The following is a 15888-nucleotide window of genomic DNA, read 5'->3' as shown; positions in this document are numbered from 1 at the left end:
GCTCAAATATCCTTCTGTGAAGAACTACCTTTTATTTCTTGTAAATGTGCACCTTTTATCATATTTTCCTGCCCCTAACTACTGGCTCAGGAAGAATGAATGAAAGCTGTACAATTCGTCATAATGGGAATTTTTTGTTTGTTTGTTTGTTTGTTTGTTTGTTTTTTTGTGGTGAGAACCTACATGCAGCTAGTAATAGGAAAGGTATTGAAATTTTATTTTAAAGCTTTTGCAAAGGCTCCCCAAGGGTGTAACCCTAGGACCACAACATTGGTAATTACAGAAATTTAACTTCTAAAAACCTCTTGCAATTAAAACCAGCAACCACTTAGAGAGTAAATAAAAGGTCTTCTGCTATTTCGCCACAAAAGGACCTAGGGAAGGGGAAAAAACAAACAAGTAAAACAAAACAAAACCCTACAACATGCCATTAGGGACAGAAGAAACCCAGGGGGAATACAGACAGCCTAGCCAAATAGGGCCATAGAGGGGTTAAACTTCAGACAATACAAAAAGGAAATTCTGAAGGCAAATTCCAGTTCAAAAGAGACAGTCTACCTCATTATCTTGAGATGTTTTCTCAAGGGGATTTATTGCAAGTCTGACAACTGCAAATGAGTTATAGAAAAGAACAGGCAGAATGATAATCACATCCACCACCCATGAGTATGACACAGAGCAGTACTCTGTCACTGACAACCTGTAGTTTCTTCCTCTGACTTTAAATGCAGCTGATGTGAGACCATTATTTATATGGGTGAAGAACTTCTTCATAAGAGAAAATGTATACCTCTAAAACTGATTTATCATTCTCCTAATTCTGTGAAAGATGTCAACAGTAAAACAAACAAACAAAAATTGGTGGGTATGATAACCCATAAGTTTGGCTCACTGACTGTGTCAATGTTCCCAAATGGACAAAGAATGAAACAGAGACTGAATGTTGAAGGCTGCTTCCATTTTGAAGGCAAAAAATGTCTCTGAGCATTAATCTGAAATTGGTCAGTTGTCCTCAAATACCTTTTCTTAGAGACAAAGATATTATGGGGACTAACCATGCAGAACCTTCTTTGGTGATCTCCAGCTTGAGGGGACAAAACATAAGTACAAAACAGGTTGTTAGAAGAAGCGATTCAAAGCACCTGATGTATTTAATTCAACTTCTATGCTGTTCCTTTCATTGCATTTCCACTCCAGAAAACCTTAGCAACTACAGAGACACAAGGCGGAGAAGCTTGTAGCTCCCTGGGGATATGGATTGTTGCTTGAAAACCTCAATGAACTTGGAGTAAAAGCATTTAGTGCAAAGGAAATCTGGCAGACAAAAGACTACATTTAGCAAGAACAAATTATTTTAATTGAGTAAGTAAATTGCTAAGGGGTCGAGAAGAGCAGGAGGACGGGAGAGGGAGATCAATCTGTGATGGCTGGAAGTACCTGAAAAGTGCCAGAAGAGATAAATTGTTGTGATGGAAAGAATATTGGAAGACACCAGACTTGCAGGAGCTGTTTGCTATAGAAGGATGTTCAGACAAGAACATGAGACATTCGTGGCAACGTTTTTATGTATTGTGTGTAAACAAACTGTCACAGACACAGAACATAACAGCTCACAGACCTTGCAAAATGCAGTGGAGCATCCAGCATATTAAAACATTTTCTTTAAAATCATCACTTCTGTGAGGGAGATCGAAGGATGGGGGCACTTCCCCTTTACTTTAAATTGACCAGAGAAGCAAGATTCCTAGACCTTCAATCTAGAATTGGCTGAACTAATCACAGAATCACAGAATTTCTAGGTTGGAAGAGACCTCAAGATCATCGAGTCCAACCTCTGACCTAACACTAACAGTCCCCACTAAACCATTTCCATAAGCTCTACATCTAAACGTCTTTTGAAGACTTCCAGGGATGGTGACTCCACCACTTCCCTGGGCAGCCTGCTCCAATGCCTCACAACCCTTTCAGTAAAAAAGTTCTTCCTAACATCCAACCTAAAACTCCCCTGGCGCAACTTAAGCCCATTTCCCCTCGTCCTGTCACCAGGCATGTGGGAGAACAGACCAACCCCCACCTCACTACAGCCTCCTTTGAGGTATCTGTAGAGAGCAATAAGGTCGCCCCTGAGCCTCCTTTTCTCCAGGCTGAACAAGCCCAGCTGCCTCAGCTGCTCCTCGTAGGACTTGTTCTCCAGGCCCCTCACCAGCTTCGTCGCCCTTCTCTGCACCCGCTCAAGCATCTTGATGTCCTTCTTGTAGCGAGAGTTTTCTTCTTTATGTGCCTGAAATGCTCGCAGGAAAGATTGAATGATAACTGTTTGGCACTTGTATGCTTCTATAAAGTCATGGTTTCCAATGGCGTAAGTACATCTTAAGTGGGCTGCAAACATTTCGTCATACGGTGGTTCCAACACTTGTTGACACTTCTCTGGAGATGGAAGCCGAAGCCTTGGGTTTGCGACATGAGGGTGTTTAAACGATACCAATTCTGCACAAAATTGTCCATCTCTGCTGTCAATGGCTTCTTGTACCTGCTGCAGGTACTGGTTGATGGTGATGTGCACCATGCCGCAGCAGCCCTCCTCACCGCCCGCCGGCAATCATGGCGCCGCCCAGCGCGGCACTTCCGGCAAAGTATTGTGATAAAAGAGTTTCTAAGTATTGTGATAAAAGAGTTTCATTGCTCAGGGATATGTTACCCCCAGACAATACCCAACAGAGAAAAAGCACATTACAAAATTTTCCTTTTCCCCTTTATGACGGTCTTCACATCACCAAGCTGTCAAAACAAACAGCTAACAACCTAAGAAAAAGGCCCGGACTTTTTCCTCCCCTTAAAAACTAAGCTGAGGAGAAGAGCAATTTAACACAGTACCTAAGATCTGTACCTTAGAGTCCTGAGTCAGAACAATCAAACTTGAGGTTATTAAAGCAGTCTCTTAGTCCCAAGCCAGGGGAGCATCCTGGAGCAGAGTCTTAACAGCCAACAACACTGTACAGGACCTCTCACCTATCAGCTTTCTGTTTTCCATTTCCTTGTGCATTCAGTTTAGTCCCAGGCAGGGACAGTAGGAAAGATATGGACTTCTCTTGGACTTTGGGCTTTCTTTGTTGCAGCTTCAGTCTCTTCTATGAAAATGCCAAGAAAGCCAGAAGCAGTTTTGCCTCCTTGTTCTCCAAAGACACAGTATTAGCCAAAAGGCTTAATATTAAAATATGGTGTGGGAGTGAGGCACAAGCTAAACAAACAGTTGAATCATGCAAAATTTGTGAACACTGAATGAGAGTATACTGTTCTCCTTTCCTATGAAATAAAATGTAGTTTATTTTGCCCATGATATATTTAAACATATTTGTAATTTAAGACACTGTTAGATATGAAGTTACTTGTACACTCTATGTTAGCAGGCTGGATAAGACTGTAATTCACACACACATACATATTCCTTTTGCTTCAGCTCCACTCTCCCCCATTTAAAGACACTAGAACCAGGTCAATTTTTTCCAGAACTGCCAATAACACACTGAACATAAGGGGCGGTAAAAAGGAAAATACTTTTGTTAGTAAGAAAAACATTTATTTGTCTCTATAATACCAAATCACACAGAAGAATAAAATGTTTTACTACTCAGCAATAGTAATGAGGAATGGCTCAAAACGTAGGATTTTATCTGAGAATCATAAAAAAAATTCTCTATGACTTCTATCATGCCATCAGAAAGACACATCTTCATCATGGAAAAGGAAATTAAAAGTTGATCCAAATTCTCATATACTTGGAAAGTCAGAGAAATATATTAATTTATACATGTATCTTTCAACAAGTCTCACCATAGTAGTCAGTGCTGGGTGGTGCTAGCCTCAGCAATACAATTTTAACAAGCTAATTATACCCATAGCTACCTAAGTCTGAACTCTGTTCATTCAGCAGCACCAACAGGGAAGTAAAGAAGGAAAGCAGACATCATTGTCTCTTACCACAGTATAGATCTGAGGTTTGCGCCTTTTTGCCAGGTCAATGATATTGACTCCATTGTAATAAAGGTTCTCAATGCACCCATGGAAATTTTTCCTCTGAAACGTTCCCGGTTTCCCTGGGACAGGAATGCCTCCGAAGCTGAGCTTTTGGAAAGAACAAGAACTGCATTTAGTTACCACCCCAAAAGGAAGACAGCAGAGCCCCACTCCATACAGCCAGCTGGGATGTTATCTCAGGGACACAGCACACCAACAGCATCATCTCTGAGCACAGAGCAGGGCCCAGTTACAGACAGTGTAGTATTGCAGCTGTTGGAGAAATGCTGCTGCAGACAGCTTTGCGATTTGGAAATAGCTTTTACGTGCCATGAAACACCACTTCATCAACCTGCTATAAGCAGTCCCCCACCAGGAACACCCAAATTTTCAAGCGGTCTCCAACCTGTGGTTCCTCTGACCTGGAGGCTGTCACCAAGCAGGAAACACTGAGCAATGTGGGGAATAAATTCCTTCTGCTCACAGAGCACCGGGTGTACAGCCAGAGTTTCCCCTTTCCACTCACCATGTATCTGAACAGTTCTGCTTTCAGCCAGCGGAGGGTAGTAGCACACACACACACTACCCCATTTACATCTTGCAAATGTTTTGCCTTAAATTTGCCTTAAATTTCATGGGCTTTATAAGACTTACACACAGTATTTGGGAATGAACAGTGTAATGGAAAAGTACAGCAGTTTACACAACTGAACAAAACTTATGCTATGCTGTTATCTAAGTACTGAAATAAGTTAGTATTGTGCAGATTACAACTCATCACTTAAGTAGAGGGCTAAAATTTCCAGAGAACAAAGAGACTAAGGAAGTACAGTTCCCCAAATCCTTGGAACACAATTGCTTTAGAATCCTAAAGACAATAAAAAAGACAAAACACCACAAAAACAAAGCTTATGATAAGCCAATTTTCCTTTTCCAGATTAGACAGCTCATATCTAATCAGCTTCACTGTTTGTTTGTTTGTTTTTTTTTGCAATGTCTTGGCAGTGGCACCTCTGCTTTTTTGTTTACTTCCATTTTTTCCATTACAGCCAGCAGCATCACAACTGTTTTGCCCACAATGTGGGCAAAGATCCTGCAGCCACTGCACTTCTCAGTGCTTCCAGTGTGCTGGGAGCTGTGCTGCAATCCTGCTGCATCCATCGCAGCACGGGCACACAGCACTGTGCGGCACCGCAGGCACACTGACGGCTGCTGGAACGCAGTCAGCCGTATTCCTCTGTCACTACTTCTGATGGCTCAGCTCATCATTACAAAAGTAAAGGGAAATTTGGGGGTTATTTTTCCTCCCACTCCACCTAGCAAGCCAGGATAAATAAGCAAATTAAACCTCCCTGGATAACCTTGACAGCACTTCTTTGAAAACAAGTCCTTAATGAACTTGCACCTCAGTTGTATTAATTGATCATTTCATAGAAATAAAGAGTGAACAGACTGATATTGTATATCACTTGCAGGTTTGTTATTGGCATGAGGGCTTGTGGGTAGTGATGTTTTTTGTTTGTTTGTTTGTTTGTTTGTTTTTTCCCAGTAAGAATCATTAGTTTTTCCTTAAAGCACCAGACTTTCCTTCTTTCATGTTCTATTCTTTAAGTCTCCGACTCAGGGACTCTGCACTGGGTTTCAAAACCAGAAGAAAAATCAATATTCATTATACCACTGCATTATTAAGAAAACAGTTTGTTTGGTGATTGGTAATAATTTTAATTACAAAACTAATGGTTGTATTACCCTCAGTGAGGCCTTTAATCCCCAAAGTGTGCTGAGATAAACTTTCAGTTGAATGTATTGCTGTAATGTTCAATTGAAAGATCATTTCAGTGCAAATGCAAAGAAAACATGCCACAGAGGTCAGTGCTGACATGCTGATTTACACCAGTTGAAGATCTTCACCATGCTCCCTATTTTGGAACATCTGGAAAAATGTTTTGCAAATTACACTGGAGCCTGAGTTATCCCTAGCTGGCATCAACCCTGCAGAAGGAAGCAAGGAATTTTATGACTCTGGAATTAGGAAAGCTGATGACTCAAGTGTTTGGTTTTCCCCAACTCCATCTTAAAAGCAGATATAGCTTTGATCCTGGCTAGTTTAGTCTGTAGCTGTTCCAGAATGGTTAGGAACTTTCTCCTACTTCCTCTATTATTTTAATATTTTTATTATTTTAACAGGTGGACAGACTCTGTTTTCAGCACTTTGAGAGATGTAAGGAAGGGAAATTCAGCTGGAACATGAGAGGAGCAGAGAGCAGGCACCTGCCACTGCCAAGCCATCAATGTTTGTCACTAAGGTACACTGGGAATTGGTCTTTCAAGAGAAATGAATCCAAAGTGCAGAGAGGAAACTTTTGATCTCAGAGCAATGAACCATGCCAGTTCAACGCATCCGAACAAGGTGATGGCTCTGACTGTGCAAGCATAACCCTGTGCCCTATGGGCTAGCAAGACTTGGTAGACAAGTGTGTCTGGATAAAAATTAACATGAATAATTTGCAAGCAGGTGTGCATATGCAGGAGGAACAGATAAGATGAAGAACTGTTTTGCATATAGATATGATGATAATGGTGGGGATTTATGTTTGGTTTAGAGTATTTTGGGTTTTGTTTGTTTGTTTGTTTTTGGGTATTTTTCACTACAAGCCAGAAGAACCGAATTGCTGGAGTGATACAAACAGCACTTTTTTTTTTTTTTTTCCACACTTTGGCCTCATCGTGGGGGAGCACACCAGCATTGGGTTTGCTGGGCAGGAAAGATGTTTCTTCTGCTCGATCCTTCCTTGGCTGTGCAACTCTGGCTCCCTAAAGCCAGATACTCAGCATCACATCCCCAGATATGAATGGATCTGAGTCACAGAAAGGTATTTTGACTGCTTTGCTCAGGGTCTTCTACTCCTACAGGGAATCACAGAATCACAGAATCACAGAATTTCTAGGTTGGAAGAGACTTCAGGATCATCGAATCCAACCTCTGACCTAACACTAACAGTCCCCACTAAACTATATCCCTAAGCTCTACATCTAAATGTCTTTTGAAGACTTCCAGGGATGGTGACTCCACCACTTCCCTGGGAAGCCTGTTCCAATGCCTCACAACCCTTTCAGTAAAGAAGTTCTTCCTAACATCCAACCTAAAACTCCCCTGGCGCAACTTAAGCCCATTTCCCCTCGTCCTGTCACCAGGCATGTGGGAGAACAGACCAACCCCCACCTCGCTACAGCCTCCTTTGAGGTACCTGTAGAGAGCAATAAGGTCGCCCCTGAGCCTCCTCTTCTCCAGGCTGAACAAGCCCAGCTCCCTCAGCCGCTCCTCGTAGGACTTGTTCTCCAGGCCCCTCACCAGCTTCGTCGCCCTTCTCTGCACCCGCTCAAGCACCTCCATGTCCTTCTTGTAGCGAGGGGCCCAAAACTGAACACAGTACTCGAGGTGCGGCCTCACCAGAGCTGAGTACAGGGGGATGATTACCTCCCTAGCCCTGCTGGTCATACTGCTTCTGATACAAGCCAGGACGCCGTTGGCCTTCTTGGCCACCTGAGCACACTGCTGGCTCATATTCAGCTGACTATCCACCATCACTCCCAGGTCCTTCTCTGCCTGGCAGCTCTCCAACCATTCCTCTCCCAGCCTGTAGCTCTGCTTGGGGTTATTGCGCCCCAGGTGCAGGACCCGGCACTTGGCCTTGTTGAACTTCATGCAGTTGACCTCAGCCCATCGGTGCAGCCTATAGAAGGGGATAGTCTCTACCCGCTCTTCTCCATTTTACACCAGTTCAGTCTCATCTCCCAGGTTATAACCAAAAGGCTTCACACACCTCATAATCAATATCCAAGTGATCTGAATCCCCCTTTGTTCGGAAATGCTGAGTGTGCTTGTCCACCGTGAAGTTCACTTGCTTGTTGAAGCGCTCTATGAGAACTGAGTGCCAATGCTGGTCATCTAGGAGGCTGCCCAGGGTGACGGACGTGTGGCTGTTAGTGGAGTGCAGGTTGGAGTCCCCTGGAGGAACAGAGACAAGGCATAAGATGTTAGAATTAATTCCAGGCCCTTAAATCAAGGGTTAGGGCTCAAGAGGAGAGAGGAGCAATGCAAACTGGAGCCCTGCCCAGAAACAGACCCATCATAAAGCTTCCCTTAGACTCTCTGGACCTCTCTTTTATATCTGCATGTATACACACTTTTCTTTCCCTGCTGTTTTAAGAGCTCCCTTTGAGTTGCACCAAAGTCTGCTGTCTATTCACACTAACAAAATACTCCAGACATTTCAGTTGCAACTACGTGTTTTTTATATTTTAGCAAGAAAACTACACCTGACCATTTTCAGAGGAAAAAAAAAAAAAAGAACCACAGTCAGTGAAACAACACAATTGCAAGTGTTTCATTCAGTTCTAAGAGATCCTTAAACCTGTTCTAGATCTCTGCAAGTTTAGATTAAGAATCATACAAATATTTAGGGCCTAGCCCTGGTGATTTCAAGCACCCTTCTGTTTTACAGCTGGCTGCATGTCTGAACATTTCAGAGAGACTCATTTAAAGGGAATGTGTCTTTTATTTTATTATTTTTATTTTTATTTCGTATTAATATCCCAGCAGAATGGAAAGAAAACATGCTCCAAAACTGTCAAGCAAGATGCAAGCACATTTTGACACATGTCAAAATACTTGCCTCTGACATATGAATGGACACAGAGGATATGAAATAGCCAAAATCTGTAAATTTGAGGCTATTGTTGAAAGAAAATAACTCTTATCTGAGAGTATGCATTCACACAGCCTCTTCCCTGGAAGAAGTTAACATAATTTTTTTAACTATACCATATTCTCATTCTAGCATTAAGCATTTGGAAGAGGAGAACAAATCAATGGAGTCAAAGGATCCCATATTCAGGGGTTCAAGATGTAGTTATTTGGTCCAAGTAACATTCAAATGACTAATTAGAAAAATGTTACTTTATCATTTCTACCATTTGATGAACAAACTAAATTAAAAGAAAGAAAATAGGAGTTGGAGACTAAACAATTACTGAGCTTACGTAAGAATGAAATCCCAGAGAGCTGTGGAAAATTGTTACTAACATTTAAAACAAAGAAAATTAAGCACAAGGAGAAAAAAAATGCAGAAGAAATTATCTTGAATTCTATTTTAGTGTCTCCAGTTTGTTACCACGAGTTTATGACTTCTTTACTAGACAAACTTACTGAAGTGTTCTGGAACTGGAAAAGAGGGCTTCAGGTGGAACTTAACAATATGTCTAAATAACTGAAGGGAAAATGCAAAGAAGACAGAACCAGGCTCCTTTCAGTGGTGCCCAGTGACAGGACAAGAGGCAATGGGCACAAACTGGAACACAGGAGATTCTGTCTATACACCAGGCAACATTTCTATACTGTGTGGGTGACAGAGCACTGGCACAGGTTGCCCAGAGAGACAGTAGAGTGTCCTCCTTGGAGATCTTCAGAAGTTGCCTGGATGTGGTGTTGGGCACCCTGCTCTGTGCGGCCCTGCTGAAGCAGGGGTTTGGACCAGATGGTTTCTGGATGTCCCCTCTGATCTCAACCATTCTATGATTCTAAGAAATGCTAGTCTAAGATCTGTCCCTACAAATACCATATATTTCTTAATGTTACACCTCCCATTTTTATTAAAACCAGCCTTTAGCAGTATAACCAATGTGTACATGAACCACAAATGGCTCAGACTATTTATTCAAAGTTATTAAGACTGAGAGCACTGGTGAGAAAATCTCCTCCTTGCCCTCACCCCATGGTTAACAAAAGGAAAGTTTTTTTTTTTGTTTTAGCTTTCTATTTAGATGGGCTACGAGGGCTTTCACACCAAGTTAAACACCCAAATACAGTAAATGCAAGTCCTGCCCTGACTTAAGTGCTAGCAATACTGACATGGAAACTGCTGCCCAACCTCTCACATATGAGAAATGTGAGTCAGCATGAACTGCTGAGGTAATATCATGGCTCTCCCACAGCTGAAGCTAATGAAGATTCTGCAATAAGGCTTGGAGACAGGGAATAATCACTCCTACTACAGTAACTCCTGACATCAAAGTGCTTTAGGGTATTCGCCAAGGAAAAGCAAGCACCCTTCTACAGAGAGAAACTAAGCCAGCCTTTCTTCTCCTGCAGTCCAATGTGATCACATGCTCAAGGCCTTCCACATATTCACAGTTCTCAATTACAGCCATCTCCAGGAACAAAGTGATATCAATGTGCACAATGTTTTGATCGGAGTGTTTTCATTTAATTTCTGCATTCTCTGCCAAGTTCTAATCATAGAATGGAAAAAATGAGACACAGCAAAAATAAACCTTTAGAGCCTCAAGCCATATTTCCTGGGAATTATGTTTTTAAAAATAACAACAATAAAATATCAATAAAAAAGTGAAAGAAGCAGAACTTTTTAAAATAAATAATATTGCTGTTTCAATGCATCATCAAACAAAAGACCAAAAGTAATAATTAAGCAAGCTCTACTGTGGCCATCTCTAGTTAGGAGAGCCATGGCCTCTTCTTGGCTCATCTACCATGTGTCCTGCATGACATCAGTCACGTCTATTCTCTTTTCTTTCCCCTCTCACCTTCTCTGACCAGTATTTAAACTCTGAGTTCCCTGAAGCACACAGCAGGTGTTGCTGGTCTGAGCTGAAATTGCTAGATACTGCTTAATATAAATAACATTGATAAAAGCAACTTAAAACAATCCTTGTTAGAGCAATATGTGCACCAATAATCCTAACTGTTCTTACCCAGGTTGATGTGCAATGAGAGCTTTCCTTTCTGCATTTCTAAGGTAATGTAGTCTCCACGCTGTCCTTCTCCATGGAATAAGACTCCATCCCCCTGCATGCTCTTGAACTTCAAGGAAACCACATCTTTGAATGTGCTCATAAGCTTCTGATTGAACCTGTAGAGGAGGGAACTTCTGCCATCGAAGTCTGCAATATCTGACTCTGGGAGAAAGAAAATGGCAAAATGAAGAGGGACAGCATCAGGAGAGGGAATATTTAAATAATTGAGTAGAAAAGTGTACATCTATAGGTTGTAATGGCACCTGTGTGACCCTGATATTACATTTCATCCATTTCCAATCCTCTCTGTTCAGGTTATAAGGAATGCTAGAACAGAATTCCTCTGCACTTTTCCTCCTCGTTCTCATGCAAGATTTGTTTTCTTACTTTACTTTTTAAAGCAGGCCAGGCACTTTCCATTGTATTCAGATCTCCAGAGCATCCCTTGTCATGTTTGTTGTTTGTCTCTTAAACACACACAGCATATTATTCATTACTTCGAACACTTCAGTTCTTACTCCACTCACTTTTTCTAGCTTCAGAAGTGTCTGTTGAGCTGTTTCTGCATGTTGGCCATGCCCGCATCCACCTTTGCATCCAAATAGGCATCATCTTAGCCTCTAGGGTTGGCTGCTTGATTGTGATGGGCATTTATCAACCATGTTTCTGCATGCAAATTGACTAGGCTGGCAACAATTTCCAAATACCAATTCAAAAAACTTTTGAAGGGATTTCATGGAAACTGTGCATCTAACCTGATTATACACCTTCAAAAATCCTATTAGAAGCATATTTTCCTCTTCAGCCAGCCTCCAAAACCTGATCATTGTGATGGGAAACAAGCTGTCAGTTCTTCAATTGAAATTTCCTGTGGCAGCAGCAAAATACAGTACTCTCTTTACATAACAAAGTGGCATTTTAAGCAAAACAGATTTTTAGTAAACTTGTGGGGTTTTTTTGTTTGTTTGTTTTGTTTTTCTTTTTATTTTCTTCCCTCTTCCCCACTTTTTTTTTTTTATTATCCCTTCACCTTCTTTACATTACCAGAGCATTTCACATAGTTTTAAATATTTTTAACTAATGCATCATATTCAAATGTGACTGACATATATTAACTCAATTCTAAGTTATCCAAATGCAATTTGGATATCTAAATTTATCCAAATGCAATTTGTTAAAAATCATGGATAAAATAAGTACTTGTAAATAATAAATCAATTGGTATTTCCTTTTCTTAACAGAAATAATAAAAAATAAGAACACCAGAAGAAAATCAAAACAAAACAAAACAAAAACTCGGAACAAACATTTAACATTCTACATAACTACTGGGATACATATTTAAACACAAAGCATATCTTTTCAGTGAAGAAGAAGAAAGAGCATAGGCTATCTTTGTTTGCAAACCACATACTTTAATGATAATTTAAAGCAGTTTTGTTTGTTTGTTTGTTTTTTTCATTTTCTTTTGAAAAGTATCTGAAAGGTCCATAAGTAAGAGAATCAAGACTTCCTGGTCAGCAACTGTATTATGATTAAAGCTAGTGTTTTAAGTCACTTAAGCTACCTTGAGAGTTCTTCCACCCTTTTGAGCTTTAATGGTAGTTTCACTTTTTCTTCTTTAAAAAACAAAAATAATAGTTGTGGATCTCCCCCTCTTTTTTATTTTTCTTTTCTTTTTTTTTTTTTTTTTTTAACTGCACCAAATTTAAAGATTTTTTTCTACATACTCAGAAAATAAACACCTGTTAATGATTTGTTACTACAGAAAGCATCATTCATAACTTCTGCATGTCAGAATAACAATTTCTACAAAAGTTTGACAGCATACTACGAACTTGCAGGTAGTTCAAAATTTAAATTTCATGGAACATTCTATCACTCCAAAACTGATTCCGTTAAAAATAAATAAATAAATAAATAAATAAATAAATAAATATTTATTCAGAGAATGAAACTACAAATTATCCTGGGAAAAAAAATCCACTACAGAATAAACTAGACTAACTTCTTATCTTATGTTGTTAGAATTATAAAATGCTGTTTAGAATCACAAGTGTAACAGTTGTTGCTGTAGGAAGCATTGTTACAGAAGTATTTATGCCATCTGCTTGCCCTGTTTTTACTTTTGATTTATGTGTTCAAGTTCACCCTCCCCCTCCCTAGAATTGCTGCTTTCTCTCTATTGACACTTTGACTGCCAGTTTCTATAAAGAAAATTCAATTAATGGTTTAGTTCTTATGAATTTTCTCTAGCTAGATTAAATACTTCAAGTTGTTTAAAAAGTGAATTGTAAGTGCATAATAAAAACAGTTTCATTTTAACACAGGCAGAAATTGGGAAATAGCTTAGAAAATATATATAGTATTTGATTTTCAGTGCATTTCGTGGTTAAAGTAGATTTTCCTGCTAAGTGTCCAAAACAAAGATGCTGCAAGAGAAAGAGAGAAATGATTCAGTGGTTTCGTATAGCAGTCTTTTTTTTCTTTCAAGATCCTCACCCCAAATAATCCAGGCTCTCAGTCTGAATTCACACTTCACTCCTTGTTCTTACGTCTCCACTAAGCCACAACGTAACATGCAATTTCTAGAACAGTTCTGATATCACCACTTACAGGGTGTAATACAAAGGAAAACCTGCTTCAGAAAAATTCTGCTTCACTAATTATCATTTGTGAGGACACTGACCAATAAATAGCCTTGAATGAAACGGGAATATGCCAAATAAATGCTAACACTGGCTTCCAAAAGTCATTAGTGGCAGTTTGCGTGACAACAAATCATTGGCTTCCCGTTAAAAACTGAAAGATCTAGCACAATTCTAATGCAATCACTGCAGAAAATTTGCTTGATTGCTCGATGTTTATTTAGAGCCCACACATGCCTGTAATCCACTTGTGCAAGAGAACAAGGATTTGAAATTTTGTAAGTCTCAGAAAATCTGTAGAAATAACAAAATAAAAACACGTGGTTTTATTCTGCACTACCCACTGGTTTACTTGTACTTACTGAAGAGAGACTTTATTCAGTCTTCATACTTTCCTATGCCGTCCTCCACCAACAAAGCTACAAAATTCATCAAAAGTGAGACCAGGTAAAAGCTTCTTCCGTGTTATTCTTTTCTGACCCACAATTCAAACAGATTCCTCTGCTGTAAATACATACATCTTTCTGCTCACAGCTGAAGAAGTCTCCATACAATAGAAATTCATCAAGCCTTTCTTAAATTCATTAGAGGCTCAAGGGGAGCTGGTTACTTTATTCCACTTCAATTTGGTTTCCCAGCACAGGTCCTAACATTAAAGTCACTTGGGGGTGGTTGGAAACAGCCAGTTGAAGGTGGATTATCAGGCTAATTCAGCCTGTAAATAATAATAATAACAAGCAAATAAATAAAAATGGCAACATGTGACAGGAGGACTCGACCTATGAGACTAGTTAGGCCAACAGAAGACAGGCTGGGAGCAAGGTGAGAGTATAGAGTTTACCTGTGCAGCAAGGAGACAGGAGGCAGCAGAGAGGATGCTCATTTATTCTTAAAAAGACGGTCCTCCCTAGTGATTTTGGAAAAAGTAGCCACACAGGCAAAATTATTCCAAAATATCCTCAAGGAACAGTTTCAATTTGAGACAAAAACTCTTATTCTGGCACCTGCATCAATGAACAGAAGCCTTAGCTCCCTGTAGGAGGTAGGAGCTCTGTTCCCTGTCTGAGTAGACGTCCCTCCTGGCTGGTCATGACTTGCTGGTTTCAGGTAGTCTGAAGCAACCTGACCTCCCTCTCTACAGCCCTCTCACACAGGCATCCCAAGGGATGAATGTAAACGAGTACCTCAGAGGTGACTGTTCTGCTAGGCAGCTCTGACCCTATCACAAATCTATGTCTGACTCCTGGTAAGCGATCCTTTGGGTATTTGTCTTACACAGGTGGTTACAAACACTACTGGTCAGTGCCTTCAGACAGACAGTGGTTCTCTGGAACGTGTTCTTTTCCATCTTATCCAAAGACAAAGGAGGGAAAGGTGGGGGGTAGGGAAGAGAAAGAGAAAAAAGAGATCAAGAATCATTTCATCTAAAAACACAATATCAGATCATATTCCCTGGAGCAACGAGAGCAAAAGATGAGAAATTTAAGTCCTGAACTGCAAATGAAAAACTCATCTCTCAAAGGCAGAAGATACCCTATCTCACACCCTATCATTGTTTCTCCTGTGCTTTCCCAGCCTGTTAAATGAACATACCCCTGATCCTGCTGATGCATTTTGGGCCGTTAACCAGTTACAGAATATGATCAGCATCTTCAATGCAGCTATAAATCTTATCCTATAAAAGCAATTGTGTCAGCAGATTTTTTTTCCCCTCTGCTAAACTAACAAGACTATTCCCAAGTATAAAGATAGTCCCATGCTCCCCAACATCCAAAGCAATTGGTTTGCCATTGTCTGAACACTAGCTCTGTTGCAGCTCCAGTTATCTGTCATAATCACACTATTTCTGGAGCCTCTGCTACAAATGGCCAGTGAGAGCTAATGCACACCTCTTAATGGAAGTTTCTATTTAACGCATCATACATCCCTTTATCTGAACAGGATGCTCTTTCAAATCAAGACCATTTCATTCCTATTTTAGTACTTATTTTGAGGATGTGAGATGGAATCTTGCAGGAATTTCCAATAAATGTAATTAAATTTAATTTAAATACCTACTTGCAGTGTGAGGAGGAAAACAGCAACTAGCATGTGTCCTCTGACAGCCCTGAGTGCTTTGTTTCACATGAACTTTGATCTATATAGGATAGGGTCAAGCAAACTCATAGGCCTGAAAAAGCTTTGCTGGTAAAAATATGTATTTGTGTTCCAATGAACCAATCTCAGCTGGCAGCCAGCTCTTTTGACAGACTACTGTTTGAGATAAATTCATAATAGTATATTAATCATCCCAGGAGTAATGAACTACAACGAGTGCCATTCAGCAGCACAGTTCAGTCACATGGTAAGTCAGCCACTTTGGCATCTAGTGTATATTGCAGTTAATCTCTAATATGATCGTTTGATATTTTGT

At 40.2% G+C, this 15888-nt stretch overlaps 1 protein-coding gene across 1 annotated transcript in view; it reads right to left on the bottom strand.

Moving 5' to 3' along the window:
* CNTNAP5 (contactin associated protein family member 5) overlaps positions 1 to 15888 on the bottom strand; it is a gene marked incomplete at both ends in the record, with an annotated part of 281013 nt that overhangs the window by 134410 nt on the left and 130715 nt on the right. Inside the window, 3 exons of the mRNA XM_084289311.1 lie at positions 3979 to 4122; positions 7839 to 8023; positions 10786 to 10989. Coding sequence (XP_084145437.1) covers positions 3979 to 4122; positions 7839 to 8023; positions 10786 to 10989 — 533 coding nt within the window. The remainder of the gene's footprint in view (positions 1 to 3978; positions 4123 to 7838; positions 8024 to 10785; positions 10990 to 15888) is intronic.

The sequence above is a fragment of the Netta rufina genome (genome assembly GCF_964035555.1).
Source record: "Netta rufina genome assembly, chromosome: 6".
NCBI classification, from domain to species: domain Eukaryota; kingdom Metazoa; phylum Chordata; class Aves; order Anseriformes; family Anatidae; genus Netta; species Netta rufina.
This window is presented reverse-complemented; position numbering and strand designations above follow the sequence as displayed.